The 27386-nt window shown below is 42.8% G+C and overlaps 1 protein-coding gene across 2 annotated transcripts in view; it reads left to right on the forward strand.

Annotated features, from left to right (window-relative positions):
• The window catches only part of LOC143268221 (uncharacterized), a 152298-nt gene extending 126539 nt beyond the window's left edge, over positions 1 to 25759 (forward strand). For both annotated transcript variants that reach the window (XM_076549356.1, XM_076549357.1), the window contains 11 exons: positions 2234 to 2304; positions 3039 to 3063; positions 11393 to 11427; positions 12235 to 12259; positions 15281 to 15415; positions 18159 to 18226; positions 19579 to 19603; positions 21624 to 21664; positions 22048 to 22078; positions 23437 to 23496; positions 25415 to 25759. In XM_076549356.1, the coding sequence (XP_076405471.1) occupies positions 2234 to 2304; positions 3039 to 3063; positions 11393 to 11427; positions 12235 to 12259; positions 15281 to 15415; positions 18159 to 18226; positions 19579 to 19603; positions 21624 to 21664; positions 22048 to 22078; positions 23437 to 23496; positions 25415 to 25722 (824 nt within the window). In that variant the 3' untranslated portion in view covers positions 25723 to 25759. The remainder of the gene's footprint in view (positions 1 to 2233; positions 2305 to 3038; positions 3064 to 11392; positions 11428 to 12234; positions 12260 to 15280; positions 15416 to 18158; positions 18227 to 19578; positions 19604 to 21623; positions 21665 to 22047; positions 22079 to 23436; positions 23497 to 25414) is intronic.
• Positions 25760 to 27386: the final 1627 nt, after the last annotated feature.

The following is a 27386-nucleotide window of genomic DNA, read 5'->3' on the forward strand; positions in this document are numbered from 1 at the left end:
TTGTTGTTGGTTTAGCTGATTTTATGAATATCACATGAACCTACTAAAATTGATATACTTATGATATAAATGGAACATGAATATTGTCTCCTTCTCAACATATGAAATAAAGAAGCAATATATGTTAAATACACAGATTTCCATTAATGAAATGAAATGTTTAAAACTCCCATCCATGTCCTTTGAAGAATGGAAATTATCATTTAAAACAATGCTTGAGTGTGCTAGACAAACATTTTTTAGGAATCTTTTAATTTATTCATTTCACTTACCAACCACAGATTTGTCCCTCATTCGCTCTCTGCTCCCACTCCAGCCTTTTCCACCAGCCTACCCCTCATCCCCTCCTTGGAAAATGTATGGCCTCCCATGGAGAGTCAGCAAGCCCAGAACATTCAGCTGGGACAGGTCTACATCTCTCCCCTTTCATCAAGGCTGTGCAAGGTGTCCCTACCATGGGCAATGGGCTCCAAAAGCCAGTTCATGCTCCAGGGATAGATCCTATTCCCACTGTCAGGGTGCCATGAAACACACCAAGCTACACAACGGTCTTGCCCAAGTAAAGGCCCAGTCCTTTCCCATGCATGATCCACAGCTATGGGTCCAAAGTTCATGAGTGCCCACCAGCTTAGTTTAGTTGTATCTGTAAGTCTTCCCATCATGGTCTTGATGCCCCTTGCTCATAGAATTACTCTTCCCTCTCTTCGACTGAACATGCTTGGCCATGGCTCTCTGCATCTGTTTCCATCAGTTACTTGATGAAGGCTCTATGATGACAGTTAGGGTATTCAGCAATCTGATCACCAGGGTAGGCTAGCTCAGGAAACCTTTCCACCACTGCTAGTATTCTAAGTTGGGTCATGCCTGTGGATTCCAGGGAACTTCCCTGACCAGGTTTCTCCCTATCCCCATGATGTCTTCCTCTATCAAGTTATCTCTTTCATTGCTCTCCCAAGCTGCCCATCCCATCCCCTGCTCAACTGTCCCATTTCCCTATGCCCCGATCCCATATCCCTACTTTCCATTGTCCCACCCTAACCCCCAGGTTTCTCAGGAGTTCTCATCTATTTCCCCTTCTGAGGGCGTTCCTCGCGTCCCTTTTAGCATCCGCCTTGTTACCTAGCATCTCTTGTATTTACTCACTCATTACCAGAAGTAAAGCAAAGTTAACCAAACTACAACCCACAGCTCCATAGAAGATAGACAAATATTTTAAATGTATGCTGATATGATTCCTTTTCATCAACCTCACTGGTTATGTTGAAGGATAATTTTGCATCCAACTGAAATTTCAGATGTGCTAACACCTGCTGAATGGATGTCACTCTGGATTCAAAGTTGCCTATTTCATCTTTCAAAATGGTCTTTGCTTCTCCTAGTAGTTCATGGGTTTTTTTCTTGAGAGTGGCTAATGAAAGCACTCTCATATATCACTAGGCATTTATCTGCCAACATTCTATCGTTACACATCTTCTAAGTCCTGGAGTTTCTTTTGTATTTCTAGTTCTAGTGCTCTTAGCTTGTGATTCTCTTCCTAGTCCGTGCAAATTTCTTTATGTTTTTTGATCTTGGAGTAAAATGCTGACATCCTATACAGCTGCTTCCTTCATAGTGATTCTCTTCTTTCCAAGTTGAGAGTTTCATGTGAGACATTTAGTACATAAAAGATTGTATTCCTGCCGTCCTCATCTGTCAACTCTTTCCTGAAATTGGAATGATAAAAATTGTAAACACACACACTAAAGTTTAAACACAAGTTTGGTCATGGGGAAGGATAAAATTCTTCTTTCCAAGGATATCGATGCCTTCTCTAAGCCCAATGACCTGGATTTGAAACTCAGAACACACATGGCAAAGGAGAGAAACAGATCCCACAAGCTATCCACTGACCTCCACACCCAAAATGAAACCTCACAAGTGGCCCTAAACAGAATACATGTGAAAATGTTAATTTAACAATACACAATCAAAGACAGATTATTTTATGTTGCTTTGGGTGTCCACTGTCTAGAAATGCAACAAATCTCTTACTCATATCTCTCCTGGTCTTTCTCTGCTTTAATTTCCTTCAAGGGAAGACGGTTCAGCAGCTGCCCAACCATCCTGTTCAGTAGGTCTAGTCACATGTCCTAAGTCCATGCACTTTTACCCACATCAAGCAAATATGCTACATAGGTAGGAAGCAGGACCAAGAGCTGTCAGTCTGCAAGCTCATGACTTTCTGTCCCCCTAGTAATACCGGAAAATGATGAAAACACACTTAGACGAGATGGCCGCACAACGACAGAAGAAAATTCGTCGGAGGTAAGAGAGCCTTTTTCTCTCTAAAATAGAAAGGTTACTTTAGTGATCTTATGTTTCAGAGGATATCCCACTGAACAACAAAACTGAGCAGGCATCATGGGTATTAGAGAGTTAGTTTGGAAGGGGAGAAGAAGAATTGTACCAGCCTGGTCCAAACTGAATAGAGCATCAAAGCATCCAGTGTTAATTATCAGTCTTGTGAGCAGGCCTTTTCTTCTGGAGAAAAAAGGTTCTCTTTAGATAAAACTTAAAGTTTTGGTTTAGAAGTTGTCAGGCACTTCAGATCCCCTCAATTTCCATGCAGTATGTTCCACAACAGTCATATGGAGCAAGCTTCCTATGTCTAGTGTGGGGTTGCAGGTGGTTAGCCTTTTAACACATGAGCATTAGTGTAAATAATTGAGGCTACATTGTGGCAGGGTTAATTTCATAGCAGGATCATAAAGATGCTCCAGCATGTTGCAGTGTGGCTTAGGGAACACGCAGCAGAGACCAAACAGATAGTGCCTCTTGATCTGGTGTGGGAACCAGCAAAAGTGGGAAGTGGTACAAGTGAGGAACCCCAGTTCTTTTGTGACACCATCATATGATATACTAAAGCAGAGTCTTTTATTTGAAGACTCTTTCCCACTTTGATTGCCATTATATCATGTTGATATGTATTTCAAGGACCCTTGCAAACAGAAATCATCATGACCTAGGCCACATACTATTTTCTTTCCTTTACATTTCAGGTGCATTGCAGAAACCAAAGACGAGGTATGTATTATGGAATTTTTTCCTAAGACACGTTTTAGGAATGAACTGTGTAAATACTTGGTATCCTTATATCTAACCAGGCACTGTGATCTATGCCACCTATTGGGAAGCATTTGGACCGTATTTTTTTAAAAAGTGGGTCTCTAAGTTAAAATAAATAGTGGAGGTATTTGTCCATGTGCACTGGATTCAGCTATGATGCCTGTAGTTAGTCTGGAATGGTGTACAACAGGCTACATCTAAATCTGTTTTTCCCCAAGATAGGTATCCCAATTGCTCAGTCCAATCTACAGGGACAAGCTGTTGAATTACCATATTAGGATACACGCTTGACCTTTATAAAGTATATATGTTCAAAGCCCATCATATGCAGTACATTTATTTGTTTGTGTGCTACTCTGTGAAAGAATAAACCAAGGCACAGAGATAAGTGATGAGGCTGTCCATGGAGATGAAGAGACCTTCTATAGCCCCAGCACTTGGTAATCCCTAACTTGGAACATCCCAGTATCTGCCTTCAATAGGTCAAAACTGCAGAGATCAGGACCCTGTAGTGACTACCACAGAGAGCCCAGGGCATTACTTCTCATCTACATACAGACATTCCGAAGAATGAAAGGTTAGAAAGCTCACAGGCTTCTAGTCAGATCACTGATTCTGAGAATGGGAAACAGATACTGCATGGGGAGATGGGGCAGGTGTCCAGTTACCACTTGGCTCTGGATCTATGCTGACACATTTTCCTAATAGGAAGACATTTTTTAAAGATATATTTATTTTTATTTTGGGTATGTGAGTATTCACCTGTATGATTGTATGTGCACCATTTGTATCTATGATACATATGCAGACTCAAATTAGCTGTATGGTTTCTAGCAACTGGAGTTATAGACTGTTTTGAGCTGTTTTTTCTGTGTTAGAAACCAACCAGACCTGTGTCCTCTGCAGGAACAGCAAGGGATGTTAACCTCTGGTCTCCTTTGCTCCTGGCAACAGGTTTTTAAATGTGACCTAGACTCTGGGCTACAAGGGTCTTCTGCTCACTGGTAGTCAGTGTCCATACTGCCTGTGAGTGGGAGCACTAGGGGGACCACAGGCAGCAGGTAGGAGTGAGAAGAGCATCATTATTTGCAAAATGGTTTCTGTGTATTTGCTCAAGCATGTGCTATGAAGGCCTTTGGCAAAGAAGAGCTAGTTCTTGAGAGAGAATGTGGTTATTGCATACCTACCATTTCTAAGGCCTTGAGTTTGAGCTCCCAGTAAGCAAAAGATGTGCTGTGGTTGTATAGCTTTATAAACCGATGGGAGAATTTTATGTTCAAAGTCATCCATTTCTACAAAGTGGCATTGAGATCACTGTGGGCCAGAGACCGTTTCTCTAAAAAAGGGAAAAGAAAACAACAGAGGGGAGTAGGACTTCGTCCATTGCCGGTGTGTTTCTGTGTGGGAAAAGATTCTGGAGAAACAGAGCTTTCATGAAGAATGGATGAACAGCACCTTGCAAACTCACATGTAGCCTGTGTAGACTACCATTCTGTTAGCTGAACTCAGTTCAGACTGTCCACACAGTTTCAGGGGACATCTGTCACCTACAATGGCACCAGGCTGCTTTTCCAGCCTCTTCCTGTAGAGGGTTTATCCAGGTTTGGTGAGATTAAAAGAGTTTCCTTTTCTCCCATCCTCCACGTAAAAACTTGGTTTAGATTGACTTGGAGCCTGGAAGCATTGGTACCCTCCCAATTTTGTTCCGGAGGTTCAGACTCAGTCACTGAGAGGCCAGTGGCAGGTTGAGGATGATAGAGGAAGGTGCTGTTTACTGATCCAGGAATCCCACAGCTCACTTCAGATGAAGCTCACACTTGGAGTCAGGGACTGCCTGGCAGAGCATGTCTCCTGTCTGTTGTTTCTGTCAGGAGAGGTCGTCACTGGCACACAAATGCAGCTGTTACTGCTCCATTGTGTGAAATGTCACAAGTTTTCAAAGCTTCTTACCTTCCTACCTCCCATGGACAATGCCATACATTGTCCATGAGATGTACTATTATATAAGGGGCAGTCAAAGAATGAAGAATAGCGGTTCTCCAGTGTTCTAGAGTAAATGAAACAGTTTGTCTGAATTCAGTTACTCCTGTGTAGCTGAAGTCTTCTGGTATCTCACAAACATCACAGGGCACTTCTGAATGCCTGTGCTTTTTCCTACAGTATACATTACAAAGATCTGTTTTAGCCTAGTGAGTCCTGTGGGTAGTCCTTAAGAAATTCTTAGGGTCTTAGTGAACAGCGGTGAATGGAGCCATTGCAAGGGTGTCATGGGCTCTAAGAAGGATTAGAGTGATACCACTCTGCTCTGGCACCACACTCACAAAGTGTGTTCAGTCATGGGGCTCTTCCTTCTGTATTTCCACATAAATTAGATTTTACTTGTCATGTTCATGTAATGCTTAACTGGTTGTACACTATTCAGTGATCCTCCTGAAGCACAATCTCACTCTGATGACTGTACCCGGAAACAAGCAATCAGATCAAATGTACAAACACACAGTTGTTAGTTTCCTCTGTTTTTCTGCCATGAGGCTGACATGAAACTCTATTCTCGATGCATTCCCAGTTTCTCCTTTATTGAGAGAATTCAGCAGAGACAAGCTATACCCCATACAGATGTGATGATACCAGAATTCTGTAAATTTTATTCTATAGAAACAACTGATAAGAAAAAAGGCATGTTGTGAATTCTGTAATTCTGTCCAGTTGTGTAATGTGGTGATAATCATTTTCTTTCATATGTAAATCTAGAGAGAAGTTTAAGACAATTTTTCCTATGTAGGTTAATACTAATATATCTAAGTTTTCAATGTAAACACAGCTAAAGAATTTAAAATGCATCTGATGTCACCTTCGGCTCTCATTCAATAGCATGAACCAGTGGAAACTGAGGCTCATTAGTATGAGTCAGGGTGGCTTCACCTGCTGTAGACAGGAATGGGTGGACCACCCTCTAATCCTTTCTCCCACATGTGGGTAATGCAGATGGAGTAGAGCTGATGTTCCTCAAGGCACATTGTTCCAATGTCACATGACTGAGGGTGAAATTCAACTCAGTGAATTTGGATCAGTGTACCTGGTTTGAATCAATGAGCAAGGGTCCACTAGTGGTCATGTTATGCATTGTCTTTGAGTTAGGAATGTGGTCAAGATTTCATTAAGGACAAGGAAAATAGAAGGTTCTTGTTCTATTCCAATTACAGGGACATGATGGAAAGTGAGCAGAGTGTGCTATTAAATGTGCTTTGCATATCCTCCTCTCCTTTGTACACATTTCCCCAGAACATTTATTCTTTTTTTTTTTTTTTTTTTTTTTTAAGATTTATTTATTATGTATACAGCATGTGTCCCTGCAGGCCAGAAGAGGGCACCAGATCTCATTACAGATGGTTTCGAGCCACCATGTGGTTGCTGGGAATTGAACTCAGGACCTCTGGAAGAGCAGTCGGTGCTCTTAACCACTGAGCCATCTTTCCAGCTCCAATCTTATCTTTTTTTTTTTTTTTTTTTTTTTTTTGCTTTTTCGAGACAGGGTTTCTCTGTGTAGCTTTGCGCCTTTCCTGGAGCTCACTTGGTAGACCAGGCTGGCCTCGAACTCACAGAGATCCGCCTGGCTCTGCCTCCCAAGTGCTGGGATTAAAGGCGTGCGCCACCACCGCCCGGCAGAACATTTATTCTTTAAGTCCGTGATACTACCAAACTTTCAGGGTTTGGGATTCAGTTACTAGCTCTGCATTTTACTTCTGCCTGTCTGAATAATTTATTCAGTTGTTGTTAAAAATTCCTGTGAAGATAACCTAAAAGGGAATTGGTACTTTTTTGAATATAGTCTCAGCTTATAGACTGTAACACGGGGTAATTATATATACAGGCAGGAGTCTGTGGCAGAGTCCCATTATAACCTGTCAGTGACCAGAAGATTTAATGCTCATGCTCAGCTTACCTTTTTATATATCCTTGATCCCTTCCTAAGCCATGATGTCATGCAGAGTTCAGTAGTCTTTCCACCTCACCTAACCTAAACTGCTCTAATCTCACACTTGCTGCCCAGTACTGGGTATCATCCAATTGACTGTTGAGATTCACCATGACAGTGCCCATGAAGTGTTGTGTTCACTTTGTGTCCTTACCTGTGATAGATCCACTGTGTCTGGGGAGGAACAGTATTCTCTCTTGTACTCTAAGGAACCTGTAGGTGATAGTCTAGCAGAGTAAGCCCAATGATAAAGGAAGAACAGAGCCCTTCCATTTCTTCCTTCAGGACTTGTAGCAGTCCATGCATAGTCCTCTGTTCACTGTTAACTCCTGCTTCACGTGGCACCAACAGGGTAGAGTGCTGGGTAAAATGGCTGTTTAGTCTGACACAACTACCACATCTGCAATATACTGGCAAGGAAGGGCCTAGTGTTAATGTGTAGCTCATTCCCAGCCTATGCGCCTCATCCTGGACTGCCATGCAGGATGACTGAGGTGTAGAGGAGGTCAGAGACTTTTCCTTCATCCTTGAACCTCTGACCTTATGAGTGAGCAGGGATCTGATCTCTGACCCCTGCCTTGGCTCTTTTTCATGCATTCTTGATTCTGATTCCAAGATACAGATGGTGCCTTAGGAAGTTCCCATAAGCTAATACCCATGTTCCAAGAGCTAAAGGACATGAGCAATTGGGGATCCACCTTCTTGACACACATCTTGCCACAGGCTGTGATTGTCCATAGTGTTCTGTGTATTCGTGGCTTTCTTTTGGGAATTTCAAGTTGCCCCACAGAGATCCAGGACCAGTCTCCACCCCCATAATCCTCCATCTCTCTCTTCTCTAGCCACTTTCTCCTACTTCTGGAATGCCATGTGGACTCTAGACTCTGTACCTAGTAATACATCAATGTGTGACAATTCCCTTATTCCGGGAATTTTTTCATGGTGTTTCATACTATAAAACATTTCTCAGAAGTGTCCCCAGAATGAGTCTCTATGTGTCGTGTCTTTTATATTCTATAATTTTCTCTTCCTCCTTCTCTAAACTTATCAGTCACAAGAAAAGAGTCCGGAACCCAAAACTTCTAGTGTACTACATTTACAGAATGACATTTGAATCTTACTGGGTCATCTGGCTCATCCCTTCACCTGATGGGCATAGGTAGAAGGCTGGTTGTGTGCAACTGAAGTTCTTGAACATGTAAAGACAGAGAAGTTAACCAGAGTCAGCTTGGAGCAGTCACATAAACAGAGTGACACAAGGCACAATAAGAAAAAAAAAAAACTAAGTGATCCATGCAACTACATGAGCCGGGCAGTGGTGGTACACGCCTTTAATCTCAGCACTCGGGAGGCAGAGGCAGGTGGATCTCTGTGAGTTCGAGGCCAGCCTGGTCTACAGAGTGAGTTCCAGGAAAGGCGCAAAGCTACCCAGAGAAACCCTGACTCGAAAAAAAAAAAAAAAACAACTAAGTGAAAACACATACATAGACACACCAAGACACACCCAGGGACACACACACATATACACACAGACACTATACACACAGACAGATATAGACACAGACACACACACACACAGACACACACACACACACACACAGAAGAACATTGTCTGAAATCTTAGCAAGTGTGACAACAGTAAAGTCACTGACATGTTATGGTCATTTGGACCAAACACCTGAAGCTGTGACTCCAATTATTAGAATATCTGCTCCCTACAATGACCTTGTCTTGAATTTACCTGCATCTATATACTGATGGCAGCCTCGTGTTCACAGGCCCCCATTTTGCATGGAAAGGATCACCTCTGAGAAATGCCTAGCCTTTGTGCCTTCTCTAAGAGAAGTCTCATGTCTTTGGTCTTCACCTTGCCAAAAATGCACAACTTATAATCATTATTTAGGAGTTTTGGTAAGTTTAAAGGGCTTGCAGATACATATGTATATGTTTATATATATATACATATATATATCACAAAGCTGAAGTGTTATAAAGACCAGAAAACCATGTTCATAAACACATGTAGATTAGCCATTGTGCATTGTTCTTTCATAAAATATGCACCACATATGATGAATTATTGCAATTTATCTCATTATTCATACTTACCAAGATTGCATCATTTTTACCTTTGAGAGATAATGTAATGGGACATGAACATTCACTTTTAAATAGTTGTTTAAAGTTAAATACATGGTGTACAGATGCTCAGAAGGTGATTAGACTGTGCACACATTGGTACCCTGTTTTGTTTTTAATTTTTTAAATTTTTATTTTATAATTTAATTTAATTTTACATATACCCATGGATTCCCTTGTTCTCCCCCCCTCCTGCCCTCCCCCTGCCTTTCTCCCAGCCCCCCCCCATTCCCATCTCCTCCATGGCAAAGACTCCCCTGAGAATTGAGTTCAACTTGGTAGATTCAGTCCAGGCAGGTCCAGTCACCTCCTCCCAGGATGAGCCAAGTGTCCCTGTATAAGCCCCAGGTTCCAAACTGCCAGCATATGCACTGAGGGCAGGTCCCGGTCCCACTGCCTGGATGCCTCCCAAACAGATCAAGCTAATCAACTGTCTCACTTATCCAGAGGGCCTGATCCAGTTGGGGTCTCCTCAGGTATTGGTTCATAGTTCTTGTGTTTCCCTTCATTTGGCTATTTGTCCCTGTGCTTTTTCCAACCTTGGTCTCAACAATTCTCGCTCATACAAACCCTCCTCTTTCTTGCCAATTGGACTCCTGGAGCTCCACCCGGGGCCTGGCCGAGGATCTCTGCATCTGGTTCCCTCAGTCATTGGATGAGGTTTCTAGCATGATAGTTAGGGTGTTTGGCCATTCTATCACCAGAGTAGGTCAGTTCCGGCTGTCTCTCGACCATTGGCAGTAGTCTATTGTGGGGGTATCTTTGTGGATTTCTGTGGGCCTCTCTAGCACTTTGCTTCTTCCTATTCTCATGTGGTCTTCATTTATCATGGTCTTTTATTCCTTGTTCTCTCTCTCTGTTCTTGATCTATCTGGGATCTCCTGTTCCCCTAAGCTCTCTTTCCCTCCACCCTTGCCCTTCATTACCCCCACTCACGTCCAGGTTGTTCATGTAGATCTCGTCCATTTCTCTGTCATTGAGTGATCCCTATGTTTTTCTTGGGGTCCTGTTTTCTAGGTAGCCTCCCTGGAATTGTGAGTAGCAGTCTAGTCATCTTTGTTTTACATCTAGTATCCTCCTATAAGTGAGTACATATCATGTTTTCTTTCTGAGTCTGGGTTACCTCACTCAGCATGATTTAATCTCCAGTGCACATATAAAAAAGTTCAGACAATTCTATGCACACCCGTAACCCCAGCATATTCAGGGCCAGAGAAGGATGATTCTGGGTCCTGATGACTATTAGTCTCAGTTTAGCTTCAATGAAAAACCTTGATTGAAGGAAGGAAGACAAAAGTGAAAGACCAGGATTGTTATAATTTACATTTTTAATTCTTTGAGAATTTAATGTGACTACTGTGTTTACATCATTCTATCCCACCTTCTCCTCAATCCATCTCATCCCATGTCCCCCCTTCAAATATATGAGTTCTTCTCTGATAACTACTATACTTACATAAACAGAGGAGTTCATTTAATGTTGCTCTTATATATACCTATGTGTGCTCTTGTATGTTTAGTGCAGTTAGTTCAGGATTAGATAACTTATGAGGAGACTTACCTCTGGAGAAAATTCATCTCTCTGCAACCTCTCTGTAGCTCCTGGTCTAGGGTGCCATATCAGTAGGGGCTGTCATGATGCAGGTCCTATTTGGGGAACTGTGTTGAGATTTCATGGGCTATATCATCCCTGCCATGTCTAGAAGACACTATCTAGCAGCATATGTCCTGTCCCTCTGGTTCTTATAGTCTTTCCAATCCTCTACCAAAATGTTCCCTGAGCCTTAGGTGTGGGGGTTATCTTATGCATCTACAATTTGGGATCCCACAATTTGTCTTCTGACCTCTACATGCAAACTGAAGCATACCAGTGGTCACTCCAAAGAGAATACCTGTGAAGATTTGTATTTAATCTTCAATCTGATAGATTATTTTATGTTGCTTTAGGTCCCCCACTGTCTGGAAATACAATTCTGTTACTCATATCTCTCCAGGCCTTTTTCTGTTTTAATTTCCCTTCAAGGGAAGACAGTTCAGCAGCTGCCCAACAATCCTGTTCAGTAGGTCTAGTCACATGTACTAAGTCTATGCACTTTTAGTCACATCAAGTAAGGATGCTGCATAAGTAGGAAGCAAGACCATGAGCTGACAGTCACTTTCTGTCCCCTTTAGTGCTACCTGAAGAGACAGAAATAAAGGTGGAGAAGGTAAGGGGGCCTTTCTTTTCTCTAAGATAGAAAGGTTATTCTAGTGATCTTATGTTTCAGTGCATATCCCATTGAACAATGAAACTGAGCAGGGCATCATGGGTATTAGAGAGTTAATTTAGGAAGAGGACAAAGTGGAATTGTACCATCTTGGTCCAGACTGAATCAAATCTTCCCGTGTCAAGTGTCACAGTCTGTATGAGGGGGGCTTTTCTTCTGGAGAAAAAAGGCTCCTCTTTAGATAAATGTGTGTAATATTGACTCAGAAGTTAACAGGCATATCATCTATTAAGATGTGTGTTTTTCCTTAAGGGGCCTCTCCTATTTGTTTTCCCATCCTGTCATCTAGATGGAATTTGTGTTGTTCCCCAAAAGTCTCAATATGGTGGGAAGCTTCATGCATCCAATATTTGAATATTTAGGGTATAATACATTTAAAACATGTGCACTCGTGCAAATAATTGGAGGCCCCCTCTTAGAAGGAATTAATCTCCCAGGGCAGGTTGTTAAGTTGGTCTGCCATGCTGGGATGTAGCTTAGGGAGCCCTCAGTGAAGGCCAAACAGAAGAGGTGCTCTGCTCTCACTTTGAGTCAGCATTAGTGTGTGATGTATTAGTTTTTGTCACAAAGTACGTAGCCCTGGTTTTCTGTGACATCATCACATAATGTATGAATACAGTCTTTTTTTTAATATCTTTTTCCTATCCTGCTTTACACTATGCTGTGTCATAGGGTGAACCAAAGAGCTATGCAAAAAGACTCTGTATGACCTGAACCTCAAAGTGTTTTCTTTCCTTTCAATTACAGGTGGAGAAGAGGAAATTTAATTGTTGTATGTATTACGGAATCTCTCAAACACATTTTAGAATTGTTTAAATGCTGGCTGTCTTTTCTCTGGCACACCAATGTGATATAAGACTCCTATTGGGAGTGAAACTTGGGAATTTAAGCAGGGAAAAGGCAATGCCCTAAGTAACGAGTCTTACCAATGTGTCTACAGTCACTGCTTTCAGTTCTGATGCCTCTAGTTATTTTGGCATTTTGTGTACCAGGCAGGGTCTAAATAGATTTTTTTCCCAATACAGTTATCCCTATGACAGAGTCCACTTTCCAGTGACAAATTTGTCAATTCAAAAAGCAAGATACACATTTTACCTTTAAAAAAAAAGTGTTCAAAGCTCACCGTACAGATGTGTGATAGACTTGGTTTTGTTTTGGTTTTTTTTTGTGCATTTCTCTGGAGAATGATAGCTCAAAGTGTATGGATAGGTCATCAGTCTTTCCAGTGGTAGAGCTCAGGAAGTACTTTTTATTTTGTCAAGGGCTCAGGGATACCTATGTGAGAGGCCCATCTTCCCAGCATCTGCCTGCAATAACCCAGCCCTAGGTAAACAGCAGACAATGATGAGCACCAAGTGGGCAGAAAGCCAAGCAGTACTCTTTAGCTGCCTGCAGACACTCATAAGTATGATAGATGGAAATTTGTAGATGTAACCAACCGTCTTATTAAATAAGAAACACAGAACCAATGTAAAAGAGAAAGCCAAGAGGTCAGAGATCAGAGCTAAAACCTTACCCTTCCTCCTGTGGTGGTCCTACCTCTCTGAAAGAGACCTACTTCCTGTGTGTTTGTCTTGATATAGTCTTTCTGTTCTGCCTTCTCATTGGTTGTAAACCCAAACACGTGACTGCCTCGTCACTGCCTGTAAGTACAGCCCTCCAGGTCTTAAAGGCGTGTGTCTCCAATGCTGGCTGTATCCCTGAACATACAGAGACTTACCTAGCTCTGCCTACCAAGTGCTGGGATTAAAGGCATGTGCCACCACCGCCACGCTCTTTTTATGGCTCTAATAGCTCAGACCCCAGGCAACTTTATTTATTAACATACAATTAAATCACATTTCAGTACAAATAAAATACCACCATAGAAAGTCCATATGTTTGGTCAGATCAGAGCATTTGACTATAGGAGAGACTGCACTGAAAAATAGGTCGGATGTGTGTGATAACTGGATTTATGGAAGAGATGGCTCATTCCAGTAAGAACTATTGTAAAAGCTTAACAGATTAGACAACATTAACATGAGCCCAAAGAGCCACACAATTTATAGGCAATGTCCACTAAGACCTCCAGTCATCCCTTCATTCTTGAGCTGCACTGGATCATTCTTTTGGCTATCTATACATCTTTAAAGGTGAGCTCGAGTTTGTGTTCCAGTATTACTTCTATTACTGGCAGTCAGTCTCCCTGCTGCCTGCTGTGTCTGAGCACTCAGTGGAATGATATAAGCAGCAGTGAGTTACACAGGCAGAGCATGGCTGGGTATCATCATTCTGAAGATGCTGGCTGTGTTAGAGTAACCTCACAGTCAGATTTGTCAAAGAGGGTCAATGGGCAGGAATGTAAAGACCAGGTCGGTTTAGTGTGCTTCTAGCATGTGCACAATCCTGGATTTGATCCCAATGACTGTATAATATGTGCCCATTGTGGCACACTTCTGTAAACCCAATTCTTCAGAGCTAGAGTGAGGAGAACCATAAATTGAAACTCATCCTTTTATACATAGGGATTTTCAGCCTGATCTTGCATTAGAGGTATTTCTAGAAGTTTAAAATAATGGTTAGGGGATGAGCTTGACTCAATTGCCCCGTAGAGTCTGTGGGTAGAAGAGTGTGTAGAAACTGGACTTTGATGAGTCGAGCAGAGCAGGTGTGGTACACACTTGGTGCTAATACAGACCCTGCCCTTCTAGCTACATTTATCTGGGTTGTCCATACAGTGGCTGAGGATATTTGTCATCTAGAAAGCCATGTGCATACTTACCACCCAAATGCCAGACTGCTTTCCTTACCTGGTCATGTTGAAGACATCAAGGAAGGCTTGGCCAATTGAAGGGAAGTTTCATTTTTGTCAAACCATCGTGCAATAACATGATGTAGAATGATTTGGACTCTGAGTATTTCTAAGGAATATGCTCGAATCTATAATCTCTCAGTGGGGTTCCCTGGCAGTCACAATTAGTCAGTGGGAGGGATATGACAGGTTGAAGATGCAAGAGAAGAGTCACATATTTGTACTAAGCCAGTGCCCTCCAGTGACTCCAGTTTTGAGTCAGGGATTGGAAGGTAAAGAATATCTCTCTCTCTCAGGCTGCTCCTGTCAGGGGTTTGGTCACAGTGACAGGGGTGTAACTAATGTGGTCCTAACGGTGAAAAGTCGGGAGTGCACACAGTTGTTTACTTCTCAGTCATGTAAGGCTATTAATACCGTATGTTCTCTGTGAGCTACAAGGACCACAGGTGAATAAAGAATGAAAGTCAACAACAGCCACACTTCCCATGCTGGATGCAATGGATCACTCTAAATTCAGTCACTAGCTTCTAGCTGAATTCCTCTGATATTTAACAAACATCATTGGAGTATTTCTGCTGTACATGTGCCTTTCCTTATGATTTACCATTTGTAGTTCTCTTTTAGACTAGAAAGTATCATGAGAAGTCCTTCTGAAACTTCCAGTGTTTGGAGAAAAGCATGGAAGAAAGAGGAATCGTATGAACAACAGTGTATTCATGCGATTGTCAGAAGGAAGGGCTGCCATCTGGCACCAAACCCATACAACACATTCAGTCCTGCTCCTTTTGTATTGCACCAGCCACGTAAATGCAGACAGTACCTATATTGTCTGTATACTGCTTAATCACAAAATGTGATCTTCCACAAGCAACACTCTTGACACTGATGACTAGCTGGAACAGGAAATTAGACCATATTTACAAACACACAGCCATGATTAGTTTTCTGGTTTTCTGCCGTAAACTAACATAACTCTCCCTGTTGTGACTACATTTTCAGTTACTTCATTCTTTAGAAGATTTTGTAGGAAAAAAATTATCATCCCTCAAGTTACGGAGGAACCTCCAGCTACTCCAGTTGCTGTTCCAGGCAGTGGTAGCGCATCTGATGAAATAATACAAACCCAAGAGGAAGGTACTGTACATATTGAGGCTTTGCTTCCATTATATGTAGTAGTCAGTTATCCTCTGTGCCATAGGTAAAACTGAACAGATTTACCAGAACTTTCACTATCTGAAATATATCAGTGTATCTATCTCATCCCTAGAAATACAACCATAGAATTTTAAGAGGTATTTAAAAAATTAAATAAAAATAAAAGTCACTTTGGCTCTCGCTGAATACTATGAACTAGAGGAAAGCTGGGGCACATGTATAAGTTGATGTAGCTTCACCTGATATGGGCAGAAACAGGTGAGTAACCCTATCTGCTACTTAATCTGTGGGAGCCCGTTCTGGGGTTCCTCGTGGCTTTACCCAGCAGGTCCGAATAGAGGATGATCAGGACCACGGGCCTGAGTGCAGGTGTCTGAGATGGTCTGCACTTGGCTGTGCTGGGGGAGGAGGTCTTTTGCTCCACCCCTTGGCGTCTCTATAAAAACCCTGGGCAAGAGACAGTCGGGGCCCGTTGAAATAGGTTCCAGGCCCTCTCGAGGCTATCCTTTATTTTCTATCTGTTTATCTCCGCAAGATTCTCCGCTATAAATCCTTCTATCTAATATTTCCTGCTGATCGCACTCAAGAAAACTCTAGCAAGCTGTGGGGGTGGTGGGTAAACGCCCCACATTAATCCACATGTGGGTGACACAGATGGATTAGATCTGAAGAGTCCCCAAAGTACAAGTGAAATTTGAAATATGTAACAGCCTTCTTGGCCAGGTTCAATGGGAAAGGGTCCCAGTAGTGGCCATGTCACACCCTGTGCTTGGGAGTGCGAGAGAGCAGGAAAGAGATCTGTAAGTACGAGGAAAATGGGAGGTTCCTGTGCTTTTCCTCTTTCGGAAGCAAATGATCCATTTTATAATTCCATAAAATATATACAACCTATCAAAGAATCACAACCATGTCCTCTGAAAAAGACAGATGACCTTTACCTCAGCCATCTTTCCAGGCTGTCAAATGTTTACATGGCAAGCCATGGCATCTGGCATAATTCCCTGTTTGGAGCAATCCCAATTATACATTTTTGTTTGACTATTTGTGTGTCTATTTAATCTTATGATCTTCCATTTAGCCTTTTCAAACATCCTCCGTGCTGTCCCTCCTTTGTTCTGTTCTGCCATCCCTTTCCCCACTCAGACCTCCCTCCCTTTACTCCCCCTTTTCCCTTCATGTCACCTGTGCTCCCCCATGACCCCCTTACTATCTTCCTTCCTCCTTACCAATTAATGTTCCCTTTCTAGTCTCCTGAACTCTATAGGTTCTCCAAGTTAGTATCTAAATCTTAAATTTCACACTACAATCAGATGAATATTATGATAATGTCCTTTTAAAGCTACCAACTAGAAACTTTGAGTTTTAGTAGCACATTACTACATATTTCATGTTTTCAAAAATACCTTATGGTTTTTGTTGTTAATCAGACATTGCTATAAAATGGTTTTACTACCTTGAAGTTGATTATTGCTCCTGTGTGTTTTAAATCTTCAGTTTCTTTAGTGACTTTGTGAATGAATTGTTTACAATGATTATTCTCTTCCTCGTGTGTTTCTGGGGGTTTTCTGTAATAGTGAATTAGTGATTGGAGTGAGTTTTAACTGCATACAACCAGCAAGTATCCTGTCTTTGTCATGGGATTCTACTGGTCTGTGGGGGAGAGCTTCAATACACTGGAGGGTACAGAATTCTTAGTTTAACCTTCCTATGTGAACAGAACTTCAGTGTCAATGGGAAAAGAAATAAAGCCTCATGTCTTGATTGTTCAGAACCGTGTGTGTGTGTGTGTGTGTGTGTGTGTGTGTGTGTGTGTGTGTGTACATTGTCCTCCATTTGTGTGAATCTTAGATTAACCAAAAGAATGTAGGAAGTGTGTAAATTATCTCCATGATACTCGTTTTATTGTGATTTCATTTTATGGAATGTTTGCCCCGGAATATACCTATTACCACAGGAAACCACTGGAAAAATATGGTCTGCCAATGCTTTTAGCAGATGACTTGGGAAAGTGCTTTCTACTCCAAAGAGAAAAATTACATTGCTCTATTAGCCTACTCTAAAAATAGTATCTATTCCAGAGAAAAGCTGTGCTGCTCCAACACAACAGCATTTAAGGTTTTCCTTTCCCTGGGATGTGACTGCCCCTTTATGGTTCATGCACTGAACTAGGGAGTGGAGCATGGTGCCACTAGAGGTTAAAATGCTAATTCAGTGGTTCATTGAATTAGCTTCTGGATTGCTGTGAGCCTTGTTTTGTTTCCAGCATTCTGAGGTACCCAGATGTGCTGCAGAGGGGACACGTTATCATGGTCTTTATTTTCTCGTGTTCACCAATACCACTCCATAAACCATATTCCTTTTGGTACCCTGGAAAGTGTGTACTAGATGGCAACTTAGCATAAATTAAAACTCACACTGTTTCTTAGTTTTAGAAGACCATCCGTCTGGTCTTCAAGTGATTGATAGGAGTAATGGGAAGCTTGTACCCTTGGAAGACTTTTATTGTCTTCTGTTCCCATCAGCACACTGCAAGTGTTCCATTTTCCATTTTTTCCCTGCTTCTCATTGACTCAGTGCTTTCAATGAGGATGCTCCAGCAGCCCCTCGGTCTAGCCTCGAGAGCATAGCCATACATATAAGCCTGTTGTGTAAGCTAAGCACTGTTCTCTAAGGAAGCCATGGCCCACAGCACCAGTGATGAACAGTCACTCTCTCTTCCTAGATACTAAAGATGCCCCTGATATTAAACAGTTATTTTCTAAAGAGGAAGAAATCGACCATTCTACTGAGGTAAGGTGGACTTTCTATGACTGAAATAGAAATGTTGCTGTCTGACTTTCCTATTTTATTTGAGTTTGCCTATTAAAATATGACAGTATGTATATATACTATGCTGTGTTTTCTGGAATAGTAGAATAGTTCCTTGCCGATGGACACCTTATGAGAAAGAGCATTTGTGAATGGCACAGTCAGGGTACAGAATATATGCTATCACCTGTCCCTCTGGAAAACAATGCTTCTTCTTTAGATTATTTTGTGGTTGGTGACTGAAGGAGGGTTAGAGATACATCATTCTGAAAAATATCATAGGTTTGTCACAGATATATCTTTGTTTTGCCAGCCATTAATGTTGGCAGTGAAATAAAGGCTACACAACTGTCTCACCATGCAGAGGACCTAGTCCAGTCCCATGTAGGCACCACAGCCATTGATCCAACTTTCATGAATTCCCTCTTGTTTGTTTGGTTGTCCCTGCGTGTTTCCACATCATGATCCTGATGCACTTGCTCATAGAATCCTCTTCTCTCTCTTTGACTGGACTCCTTGAGCTCGGTCTAGTGATTGGCTGTGGATCTCTGCATCTGCTTCCATTAGTTGGAGAAAAGTTCTGTGATGACAGGGTATTCACCGGTCTGATCTCTGGGGCAAGCCAGTTCAGTTCAGGCACCCTCTCTACTATTGCTAGTAGTCCAGGCTGGGGTCATCCTTGGGGATGCCTGGGAACTTCCCTAGCACCTGGTTTTTCTCTATCCCCACGATGTCTCTCTCTGTCATGGTATCTCTTTCATTGCTTTCCCCCTCCCTGTTCCAGTTCAACCATCCCATTCCCTTATGTTCTCATCCCCTATCCCCTAACCTCCATTGCCCACTCCTCATACCCAGTTTACTCATGGAGATCTCATTTGTTTCCCCTTCCCAGGGCAGTTCATGTGTCCCTCTTTGGGTCTTCCCTGTTAGTTAGCTTCTCTGGGGTTGTGGGTTGTTGCCTGATTACTCTTTGCTTTATATCTAGTATCCACTTATGAGTGTGTACATAACAAGTTACCATCTCTGGTGCATGAGCAGGCTTTGTGGAGCCCACTACCTATGACGGGATACCTCGTGCAGCCTTGAGGCAGGGGGGAAGGACTTGGACTTGCCTCTACTGAATGTGCCTCCACATGGGAGGACTTGCCTTCTTGTGGGAGGAAGTGAGGGGTGGATTGGGAGGGGAGGCTGGGGGCATGGAAGGAGGGAAGAAGAGGATCTTTGATTGGTGTGTAAAATGAATGAAAAAAATCTTAATTAAAAAAAAGAGAAAGACATGTGCCTGTATGCCCCATGATGTTACCCTCAAAATGTCTTTGTTTCTATAATTTCAGGGAGCCTGGGAAGAAGACCAAAGCGGTAAGTATTGTTTAACTCCTTGGTGAGGAAGAATGTAAATGTTAAGATAGGTAGGGTGTCCCTTACTGTCTTCTCTTTGAAAGGCCACCCAACTTGCTGTTTCTGGAGAGAGCAAAACAGTCAACACGACTTTTTAAGGGTGTTCTAGATGCCCTTGACAGCCAGGTTTCTGCATAGATTTCCATGAGGCTGTGTGCATAAAGAATATTAGGGTTTCAGGTGCTTCAATGTCTTGTTTCCCTGCATGGGTAATGGTCTATGGAGGACATAGTTTATGCTCCCATTCATACTTTAAATGAACTTTATACTTTATTAGTTCATCTAGTCTTCATGACATTTGTGCTTGGGGATTGTTATAACCCCTGCTTCAGAACAAAAATGAAGAATCTCTGATCAAAGTCAAAAGCAGAAAGTTAAAACATGAATCCATCTGGGCAATCCATTGCTCTTGCTTCCGTGGTTGAGCCTTAAATTCATTTAAGAAAATTTTGAGAGCATTGTCAGCAGGGCTGAGGGTTTACCATGTGGTTCAGAGATGCTGCCTGTCCATGACAAATTGCCTCCATGTCATGTTAACTGCATATTAAACTAGACCACATCCACAGATGCTTGAAGTCACTTGTGTGAAAAATCCAAAGACTCCCTGCTGTGTCCGGTCATTTCACACAGACCTTTGGAGTTTAAAGCAATCATGTAGGACAAGGCGACTTACTTCTGTAGATTTTGGACTCATGTCTTAGAAGCTGTCCCAAAACAAAACAAACACACACACACAAAAAAAAAAAACTGAAATATTATAGTACACTTTCTAATAGCACTATGAGCAATAAGATTTTCCAACCCAGCTTGTCAGTAACCAAAGCAGATCAGTTGAGCAGCCTGTGCAGTTCTGAGAAACACCTGTTGGTGACACATAACAAGTGTTAACAATCACACATACTGTGCTTTGAAACTTTTTGTTTTTTGAAATTAAATTATATCATTTTCCTCTTTCCTCCCTCTGACCATCCCCATGCGTCACCCCCTTTCTTCCTCGAATTTATGACCTCTGGCCTCCTTCCCTCCAACTGTAGATTGTAGTTACATGTGTGTGTGTGTGTGTGTGTGTGTGTGTGTGTGTGAGAGAGAGAGAGAGAGAGAGAGAGAGTGCATTTGTGAGTGTGTGTGAGTGTGTGTGTGTGTGTGTGTGTGATATATTCCTAAATATATAGATATAATCCACTCTTTCCATACAATGTTATCTGTATTATGAGATTTCAGAGCTGACCAGTTGTTGTTGGAAAACCAACTGGGCTGTTCCCAGGGGAAGAGGATTTTTTTCTCCCACTCTCCACAGTTTTGGTTGCAGCACTAATGTTCTAGATGGAAGGTTCAGGCCAGGCCCCCCACAGTCACCTGATCTCTGCATTTTTATTTGTTGTAGTTTTCTGTTATGATTTCATTCTGTTGCAAAGAGAAATTGTTCTGTTGGATGGTAAAAGCTACACTGACCTGCAAGTATAGGATAAATATTTAGAATACAGTTAGAAATTATGCAGCTTTAGTGTTATTATTTTTATTTTGAGACAGGGACACATTTATCACAGGCTGCCTCTATCTTGCTCTATGGTTGAAGCTGAGGCCTGGTCCTCCTTCCACTACCTCTTGAATGCTGGGATTATAAGGGTTGGGGATTTAGCTCAGTGGTAGAGCACTTGCCTAGCAAGTACAAGGCCCCAGGTTCGGTCCTCAGCTCCAAAAAAAAAAAAAAAAAAAAAAGCAATAAGTATATGCCACAAAGTGTGAACCAGCTAGATTTATTTTATATTGTTTAAAGTGGCTTTAATTGAGGAACAAGGAACCTAGGTCTCATATTGATCTGTTTTATTTTTTCTTTTCTGGAACATCCTTCTACACTGGAGGATGGCCCAGCAGCAGCCCAAGCTATCTCCATACACACATGTGCACATTGAAAATATTCCCTGAGTGTTTTATAATCATTAGTTGCCAACATCCTCACAGTTACTCTGTTTTCTCCTAGATTTATCTGGTGCTATTAGTGTACCAGAATCCAGACAAATGGTAAGCATACCTTTGTGTGTCTTCTGTAGAAATACAGCTCTATTTGGGTTCCATGTGTGTTACTTTTTGAAAGACAGTTTCCTTTGTGGAGTTCAGGGTCTCCAGCTCTCTGGTATCGTTGACATCACCATATTCATTAAAATTGAAACATAGAAGGAGTTCCCTCAGAAACTCCTTTCCCTGTTCTAGTAAGGATTTGCTTGCAATGTTAGTGGACTTGGGAGGTACAGTGCCAGGAAGGAAGGCTCTTTCCGTCTCTACTGGTGTCATATGCAGCACCAGTAGAGCTCTATTTCCACCGGTCTCTAAGTCATCCAGAGAAAACCAGACCATTGTGAAGGATACAGTATAGCCCAATCTTAACAATGCTTTCTTTTTCATAGTTGCAGATCACATCTGTTGTGTTTGGAAATCGTAAGTATCTGAAATCTCTCTCTTGTTCAGGAAATACCTTAGTGTTTCATTCCTAAGAAGCCTGAATCAGGATTCCTGTTGGAAAGGAGAGTTGAAAGTTAAATGATTAAATGGTTCTGCCATAGAGGCTCTGTGGAAAATCCCAAGAAGAACCTGGGTCAACTTTGTGTGAGCTGGTGTGGCTTTACCTGGTACACTATGTCCTGATGTTCTTGCAGATATAGCCCAAGTGGGGGACACAGATGTTGAAGAGCATCAGAATATCAGTAGTAAAGAAAGCTTTCCTAGTAAGTAACAGCATGCCCTGTTGGAGTTGATAGGAGAGGATCCAGGAAACAGTAAGGTTGTACCTTCTGCTTGGCAGGCTAAGGCAGTATGAAAGGTATCAGTGAGATGTAAATTTGCCTGGAGATTTAAATACTACTCCATCCAGGCATAATGGTAAAGAGAGGTAGAAGCAAACATACCAAACCCCACTGTCAATGGGAGTTGGTATGATTAAGAGCATTATCTGTTCTACCAGAGGACCAGATTTGAGCTCCAGCACCCATAGAGCTGCTCACAACTATCTGTAACTCAGTTCCAGGGTATCTCATGCCCTCTTCTGATCTTGCCTGGCATTGTATGCATGTGATATACAAGCATTCATATGCAGGCAATGCAGATGAAACAAACTTAGAAATAAAAGTATGGTCTTCACCGGAACACCCATCCTTCCTGCCTCTGTCCCCGACAACGCTCCTAGCGTGTATATCTGGTGCTCACTTTTGATTGGTGAGTTGTGATAGAAGAAACTGTCAGTGGCTCACAACTGTCGGTAGTCAATGACATGAACCTGAGTACAAAGGTCTTGTAATGTGGGCCCAATAATGCAGAAGTGAATCCTCTTCTGGCTGGTCCTGCAGGACTTATAACAGTACCTCCATGTTTCCATTCAGTCTTCTTTTTCCTTAAAATCTTGAAGTGCCTACTTCTATTTATTCATTTGTTTGTTTATTTATTTATTTATTATATATACAGTGTTTTACCTGCATGTATGCCTGTGTGCTAGAAGAGGGCACCAGATCTCATTATAGATGATTGCGAGCCACCATGTGGTTATTTGGAATTGAACTCAGGACCTCTAGAAGAGCAGCCAGTGCTCTTAACCTCTGAGCCACCTCTCCAGCCCCCATTCAGTCTTTATATAAAAGACAATCTTATGGGTGGGTGGCAGAGTGAGTATACTGGCCTCACTGAAGCACCTTCCATAACCTAAGATGTCAAGGAACCAGTGGGAAGCTGAGGCTGATCTGGTGTGAGCTGATGTGGCTGTATCTTCTGTAGGCAGAATGAGCCACTCTGTTGCTTTCTTCCAGGTGATGCTCCTGAACTGCAACTCAGGGAGTTGGGAAAGGAGTCAAGTCCTATAGCTCCAGGTAGGTAACAACATTGCATTCTGGGTCTACTCTGTCATGTGGACATGGTGTCAGTGGGGACAGGGACAGAAGGAAGCCTGTGTGTGAGCTCATTTCCAGCCTGTGCTCCTCACACTAGACTGACCTGTAGGGCAAATGAGTCAAAGGACACATTGACACCTATCTTGGAGCTTCTGACCTAGTACTTGAGCATGGATCTGGGACTCTGTGGTCCAGATAAGGCCTCCTTTCCAGATATTACTAGTTCATCATGGATGTACAAAATCCCAGGAATTAAAGTGCATGGCCACTTGTATTTTATCTCTTGAGTCCTCTCTGACTTATCCTCTGTGTGTCTGAACCTCAGTTTCCTGCCATCTCATCAGATCACCTTGCCATATCTTCCAGTGTGTTCTGTCCTCTAAGCTGTCTGAAACTGATACGGCTTCATGCTTAGTATAGTTCTCACCTGTCTCCACGGGTCTAGAGTATGAATCAAAGGAGATTATATTCCCCAAAGGTCTTTTATGGAACCCCTGCAGTAAGGTGAGGGTCTTTCTTCATTGCAAAGTATGTCTGCCTGCCCTCTACCCTTCTACTTCTGATGGATTGATTCTGCTTGTGTAAACTCAGGGACGACTCTTTCTAATCAATGTGTCCACAGCGATGAAGGAGCCCACTTCACCGGCCACATCATTTGACCACTCTTCTGTCCCTTACCTAGAGCCTTCTCCACCCTCCTCCCTATTTCCTGAGTGGAATGGCGGCTCTGCACGTTATGCCCAGTAATCCATGAAAGTGTGTCCCTGCTGCCTTGTTCTTGATTCTGCATACCGAGTTGACTGGCCCACCTGATCGGACCTAACCTAATCCATCCTGGATCCCTGGATTCATTCCTGTTTTATGCATAAGTGTACCCAGTTGTCTTCCCCTTCCCTTGAAATGTGGCCTCACCTGAGTCCTTTACAGAGTTTATGGGAGAGCCAAAATCCCAATAGGAAGTGTATACAATGGGACATTGCTTAGGGACATGCCCAGCTAGACACAATTGAGTCTTACCAGGTCATCTGGTCACACCATTACTTGTGGAAAAGAGGTGAAGTGCTGTTCTTGCCTAGCTGGGGAAAGCAGGGAGCTGAACAGAGTGGGAACAGGGATGCTAAGCACAACACAGTTAGCAAGCAAAGCTTTGTTTCTGATGTGAAAGGAGACCCAAGGGGAACATCCAAAAGTTACAAACAACAGAACAGCAGCCAATAGAAAATTGTCCCCAACAATGTTGGTAGCATGGATGGTGGCACATGTGGGAGCAGTCACTCACTTAGGATGGCCAACCTGGTCCCTGCAAGAAATACCCAGCAGTGTCCCAGAGCTTTGTTGTGGGGTATTGTGTTCCCCAAAATATTGTGTACCCTAATAAACTTATCTGGGGTCAGAGAACAGAAAAGCCACTAGATACTTAGGATAGGCAGTGGTAGCACACGCCTTTAATCCTAGCATTCCAGAGGCAGAAATCCATGTGTTCAAGAATATAGCCAGGCATAGTGACTCATGCCTTTAATCCCAGAAAGCAAGCCTCTAAACCCAGGGAGTGATGGTAGAAAGCAGAAAGGTATATAAGGCATGAGGACCAGAAACTAGCAGTGTTTGGCTGGTTAAGCATTTGGCAGGGTAAGCTTTTAGGTTTTGAACAGCACAGTTCAGCTAAGAGTCATTGGGATATGAGGACACAGAGGCTTCCAGTCTGAGGAAACAAGATCAGCTGAGAAGTTGGCCAGGTGAGGTTAGCTGTGGCCTGTTATGTATCTCTGATCTTCCAGCTTCACCCCAATACCTGGCTCACAGGTTTGATTTTATTAATAAGACCAGTTAAGATTCATGCTATACTTTGTGCCATGACTCCTTCCCTATTTTGAACTTATTCCTACTCTATCCCTAGAGATAAATGTACTATACCAAGCCCCACCTAAATCTTCAAATGAAGATACGAATGAGGAGGAGGAGGAGGAGGAGGAAGAGGTGGTGGTGGAGGAGCCGGTGGAGGAGTTCCCAGTGGAGGAGGAGGCGGCAACAGATGAGGAGGCGGAAACAGAGGAGGAGGAGGAGGCGGCGGCGCCTAAGGCGGAAGCAGGGGAGGCAGAGGAAGAAGAGGAGGAGGAGGTGGTAGAGTTGGAGGCAGCAGGGGAAGAGGCAGAGGAGGAGAAAGAAGAGGAGGAGGAGGGGGAGGAGGGGGGGATGAAAAGCTAGTACCAATAAAAATATAATGCCTATAATCGTATATAAATGTGTTTTTTGTTTTTATTTCTATGTCTCTGAGCATGCCCACTGGAGTCACCCCTCCAGGGTGTTGTGATAGACAGTTGTAACCCATCCTGTGGAGCTACTTAGTTCTCCGTAAGAGTAGCAAGCACACTTGGCTGCTGAGCCATCTTTCTAGTACCCAGATCTCTTATCTTGAAGGCACATTTGATATTTTGATAGTATCTATCCACAGATACAGATGGGCTTAAAAGCACTCCCCCAGAATACTTCTAACACCTAAGACAGGAGGTGTGGATGTCTCCAAGAGGAGTATATCATCCCTGAACATCCCCTTGTAGTATACTCGGGTCCTGGAGGCCAACATAGGCAAAGTTCCTCCAGAGACACCTCAGAACCTCACTGGGTAGCTGGGGAGCCTAAGATAGCAAATTTCAATGGTGCTCCTTCAGAGGCTAGGCTTGTTCCCTGGGGTGCCCTCCAGATCTCCAGTCCTTAGATAAAAGTGACAAGGGCCCTCCCCCTGCCACATGACTGAGGGGACCTGCTTCGGTGGCTTCAGGCTTTGAATATGGCCCACCAGACCAAAGCCCTTCCTTGAAGGGTCCCGTGTACCCTCAACAGGTCCTAGACACTGTGGGATTGGGTGCCCACTGAGAGGTCATCCTCACTGGGTGAGCAAAGCAAGTGTGGCGAGAGCTAATCTAGTTGCCTGCGAGAAATTCATGTCTAGGGCCAAAGATCACATGGGCTACCTGTATGATGCCTCTGAAAGTAGCCCAGGGATTAGCAAAGAAACCCAGTGTTGTAGATTAATTCTAATTGATCTTAATAATAATAATAATAATAATAATAATAATAATAATAATAATAACCCAGAGTCAGATGTCAGGGTGAAAGCTGAAAGATAAGAGAAGCAGAGCAGCCAGTCACTAGAGTTCTTACCTCCTCAAAATCATCAGACTGAAAGGGGACAGGGTTCCTGTCTCCTCCTACCTTACATTCTTCTCTCCACCCAGCCATATCACTTCCTGTCTTCACCTCCCTAGTGCTGGGATTAAAGGCGTGAGATCCCAAAAGCTGACCTCAAAGGTGTATGTCACCACTGAATGGCCTCTATGGCTAGCTAGTGGTTGGCTTTGCCCTCTGATCTTTAGGCAAGCTTTGTTAGAGCATACACAAAACATCATCACACAGTGTGCTAAAGGAAGCAGATTCTGAGTACACAGCTGGCTGCTTAGGTTCATGGCCTGGAACTTGGACATCCAGAATGCACCCAGGAAGAGGTTTAGCCCAGTTTTATAATACCTAGAAAACTACAAGTTCCAGCATAGTCAAATGCTGCTGCTAGGGCAAGTTGTCTTCTTCACAAAAGTCTTTTCTTATAGAAGCTCAACTTAAGATTACAGCCTGGCCCCAAGAGATCACAAAAACTCTCAACATACTGACTGATCTGGAAGTTCACACCATTGTCCACACCTGTTCAGGTAAGAAGGTAAATCAGGATGTACTTTGTCCACAGAGCCAGAAGAAGAGAGCAGGCCCAAAGGCCCATGAACAGACACTAGGGAGGCTGGGATGATTTGTGCATAGATCTCATGACTGGCAAGGTGCAGAATGACTTTGAGCTCATCATCTATGTCACTAAGTGA

The sequence above is a fragment of the Peromyscus maniculatus genome, chromosome 12, assembly GCF_049852395.1.
Source record: "Peromyscus maniculatus bairdii isolate BWxNUB_F1_BW_parent chromosome 12, HU_Pman_BW_mat_3.1, whole genome shotgun sequence".
NCBI classification, from domain to species: Eukaryota; Metazoa; Chordata; class Mammalia; order Rodentia; family Cricetidae; genus Peromyscus; species Peromyscus maniculatus.